At 57.5% G+C, this 3,926-nt stretch overlaps 1 protein-coding gene across 1 annotated transcript; it reads left to right on the forward strand.

The window, feature by feature from the left end:
• Positions 1 to 3,162: 3,162 nt before the first annotated feature.
• On the forward strand, positions 3,163 to 3,924 carry LDBPK_351150 (oligosaccharyl transferase-like protein; the record flags this gene model as incomplete). Its single annotated transcript, XM_003864652.1, has 1 exon — positions 3,163 to 3,924. A coding segment is annotated over one exon (762 nt), but the record flags the coding sequence as incomplete, so codon positions are not given.
• Positions 3,925 to 3,926: the final 2 nt, after the last annotated feature.

Genomic DNA, 3,926 nt, shown 5'->3' on the forward strand with positions numbered 1-3,926 from the left:
AGTCGCCCAACACCGATGATGCGGGCGTCGCTGCTGTACAACCTGCACGAGGTCGGGAAAACAAAGGGCGTGAAGGTGGACCCGTCTCTCTTTCAGGAGGTGTACTCGTCCAAGTACGGCCTGGTGCGCGTCTTCAAGGTCATGAACGTGAGCGAGGAGAGCAAGGAGTGGGTTGCTGACCCGGCAAACCGCGTGTGCCACCCGCCCGGGTCGTGGATCTGCCCCGGGCAGTACCCGCCGGCGAAGGAGATCCAGGAGATGCTGGCACACCGCGTCCCCTTCGATCAGGTGGGCAAGGACAAGAAGGACAAGGAGGCGTACCACAAGGCGTACATGGAACGCAGCAGAACGCTGGGTGAAGTTTAGAGGGGCAGACAAGCAAACATGGCTTCTTCGTATACGCACGCCCATCTTCTTTGTAAGGGCCCATTTGGGTCCCGTGCAACAGGAGTCGAACCCCCCTTTACCTCCGGCCTTCCACAGGCCCCATCGCGCGGTGCTGCAAAGCACGGGAGACACTCGTTACAGTGATGTGCCGGCCCAACCATGGGAACGCGGCCTCTGGCCCAAACTATACCCGGCCCCCGCATCACAAGTCGCGTCACAGCCGCTCCCATTACGCCGGTCGCCACACCCGGTGCACCCCCCTCACGGTGCCCCGCACCAGCAGGCAGTGTGAGGGCCGGGGGTGGGATGCGCTCGAGTCAGGCTGAAGCTTAACCTATTATATGAATGCTAGAATTGTGTTTACTGACGCATGTCGCTCCGATGCCACGCCGTCTAGGGCCTGGCCAGCCGACATCAGCAGCGATAGATCACACCGGCCTCCCCCCTTTTGGGTCATAGGTTCTTGATCCTGTCACCATCATAGGTGCTTCGGCATCGACAGAGGGGATAGGGAGGGGCTGCTTGGCGTCCCCACACACAGAGTGAGGGCGCTGGACCCTGTGATGCCACGTAATGAAGTATCCCCCGTCATGAGGTTGCACACGCCCATGCATGGGGCAAAGAAACGCTCAAAAGAGAGGTCTATGTGCTCGTCTTCACCTGCCCCCGCCTTCGCCCTCTCTCTCCCTCTGCCATGGGCTTCCTCTTTCTTGCCTTTGTGTGTGTGTGTGTGTGTGTATTGTTGTTGTTCCCTGTTGGTTCGCATGGAATGATAGACAAGCCACTCCAGCGCACCACCTACCACCTCTTCGCCTCTATCTTCGCTCGTGGGTAGTTCAAAGACACCTGCAGCGACAGAATTGCTGTGAGAAGGATCAAGTGTGCCAAATTTCACAGCGAGCCACCCTCCCCGCCCACTGTGCCCTTTCTCTCGCTTGCAGGTACCCCACAAGCTCACCTCCCGCTGTTTTGCATGATGGGGCGGCGGAGAGTGCAGTGATGCGTGCACGTGTTCCTCATGTGCTTCCTTTGCGTTGATGCCGGGAGGATCGCCCGTTATTAGTGCTTGTTGAGTGGTGGCCCGCGCCTACAGGTCCATCGAGCACTTCCCACCCACCCGCCCCCTCCTTTCTGAGTCGTGTTCCTCCTTCGTCACCTCTCCTTTTTTTTCCTCCCGGGATCATGAATTGAGTTCAGACGCAAGAAGCTGCCGGGGACCACCCCATTCCATGGAATTGTCTGCTGTCGTGCGGAAGGAGTGTGATGGGCACAAAGGGTCGCCCTTGATCTTTCTTTGGTCATATATAGCTGCTGTTGCCGAGTTCTGTGTGTGGAGTGTGCACCTCGGCGATTCAGTAGCAAGTGGCTGGCTATGGTGCATGACAGAACTTGATGGCTCTCCCAAGCGCTCACCCCCACGCCCCCTCTTACCACGCTCCGGATAACAAAAGGAGTTTGGGCGTATGTTTCTTGGTTCGTTGCCCACGTGCGGGGAATCGGCGAGAGAAATGGTGGAGGACGGTGAAGGCACGGAAGTGTTGCTGTGGCGGCATCAGAAGTTCGCCGTGGGTGTGACACCAAAGGACGATCAACGTGTGTAAAGGTCGACGGCCAAAAAAAGTGACAACTTGGCTGGTGAGGGCTTCTAGCACCGGCCTTGAGGAGACGTAAGCGCTGCTCTCTCACCCGCTGTGGGTGTGCAAGGGTAGCAAGTTATGTGAACGTGTGTAAGTGTGTGTGTGTGTGTGTGTGTGGTGTCAGAAGGTGTGTGATGAGCGTTTGGCTGCGGAGGACAAGTGAACTATCGCCGTCGGATGAGCTTACCGCCTCTCTCTCTCCGTGCTTCTGCGATGCGCTCCTCTGGGTCTGCGCAAGATTCCTTTAGCTGGCTGCCGGTACAAACCGCCAACCATCAGACACGTAAGAACTCAAGCTCGCTTTCTCTGTGCGGCAGCATACCAGACGCACCTCAGCCGACTCAGCATGGAATCAGATGCAACTTGCAGCGAAGTGATGCATGTGCCTATAACCCCCACTCGGCACTCATCTGCCCCTCTCTCTTAACTCTCGATGCCTTGCCTCACCCTCTTCCCGACCCTCTTGCCTTGCGCTCCATCACCACCACCTCTGCCCTTGACAGCAGCACTGAAGAACGGCCATCTCAAGGGCACAATAAAGGAAAAAAGAAAAAGGCCGCTGCTGTAGCGAGTGCGACACGGCAAAGGGAGCAAAGGCGAAAATTTCGCGCATCTGTAGCCCGGACAACATCCTTCGCCGGGCTCCTCATCTCTCCTCCCACCGCCACCCATCCACTACCTCTTTTTTTTTTCGCTGTTTCCCTTTTCACTCGAAATTATCCGCTGGAACTTCTTTGATTTGTCTTGTTTCCGATTCGTTGGTTTTTTTTTCTTTTTATTTGCGCTTCCGCTTGATAGCCGTCACTGTCTCTCTGCGTGCGTACGGCCTGTGTTCAACTGCCTTTCCTCTTGCCACGTGTCCACACCGACTAACAAATTTGCCCCTTGTATTCACTCTGCCTCTACGTATTGCTTCTTGTACGTGGGAGCTTTCCCTTTCCCTTCTCTTCTCCCCTCTCAACATTCGCTGACTCAAATGGGATCGAAAGGCACGACAGCTGCACAGCACGCCACCAAGGCACCTCGACTGAAGGGCGTGGCGCGTGCCACCACTGCCTCTGCTGCAACTGTGCCTGCGGTGGCAACAGGCAAGCCATGGATCAATGAAGGGGTTTCTCGCGCATTCAGTGGAGTGCGCATGCTGCTCTTGTTCTTCTCCTTTCTGTACTGCCTGAAAAATGCATATGGCGTTCGCCTGCTCTCCGTTCAGATTTACGGATACCTGATCCACGAGTTCGACCCGTGGTTCAACTACCGCGCTGCCGAGTACATGTCCACGCACGGCTGGTCCGCCTTCTTCAGCTGGTTCGACTACATGAGCTGGTACCCGCTGGGCCGCCCTGTTGGCTCCACCACGTACCCGGGCCTGCAGCTCACTGCCGTCGCCATTCACCGCGCACTGGCGGCTGCCGGCATGCCGATGTCTCTCAACAACGTGTGCGTGCTGATGCCGGCGTGGTTTGGCGCCATCGCCACCGCTACTATGGCTGGCATGACGTATGAGATGAGCGGATCAGGCATTACCGCTGCCATCGCAGCTTTTATCTTTATGATCCTCCCAGCCCACCTGATGCGGTCCATGGCGGGTGAGTTCGACAACGAGTGCATTGCCGTCGCAGCCATGCTCCTCACCTTCTACTGCTGGGTGCGCTCGCTGCGCACGCGGTCCTCGTGGCCCATCGGTGTCCTCACCGGTGTCGCCTACGGCTACATGGTGGCGGCGTGGGGCGGCTACATTTTCGTGCTCAACATGGTTGCCATGCATGCCGGCATATCATCGATGGTGGACTGGGCCCGCAACACGTACAACCCGTCGCTGCTGCGTGCATACACGCTGTTCTACGTCGTCGGCACCGCCATCGCCGTGTGCGTGCCGCCAGTGGGGATGTCGCCCTTCAAGTC

The sequence above is a fragment of the Leishmania donovani genome, chromosome 35 (genome assembly GCF_000227135.1).
Source record: "Leishmania donovani BPK282A1 complete genome, chromosome 35".
Taxonomy (NCBI): Eukaryota; Euglenozoa; class Kinetoplastea; order Trypanosomatida; family Trypanosomatidae; genus Leishmania; species Leishmania donovani.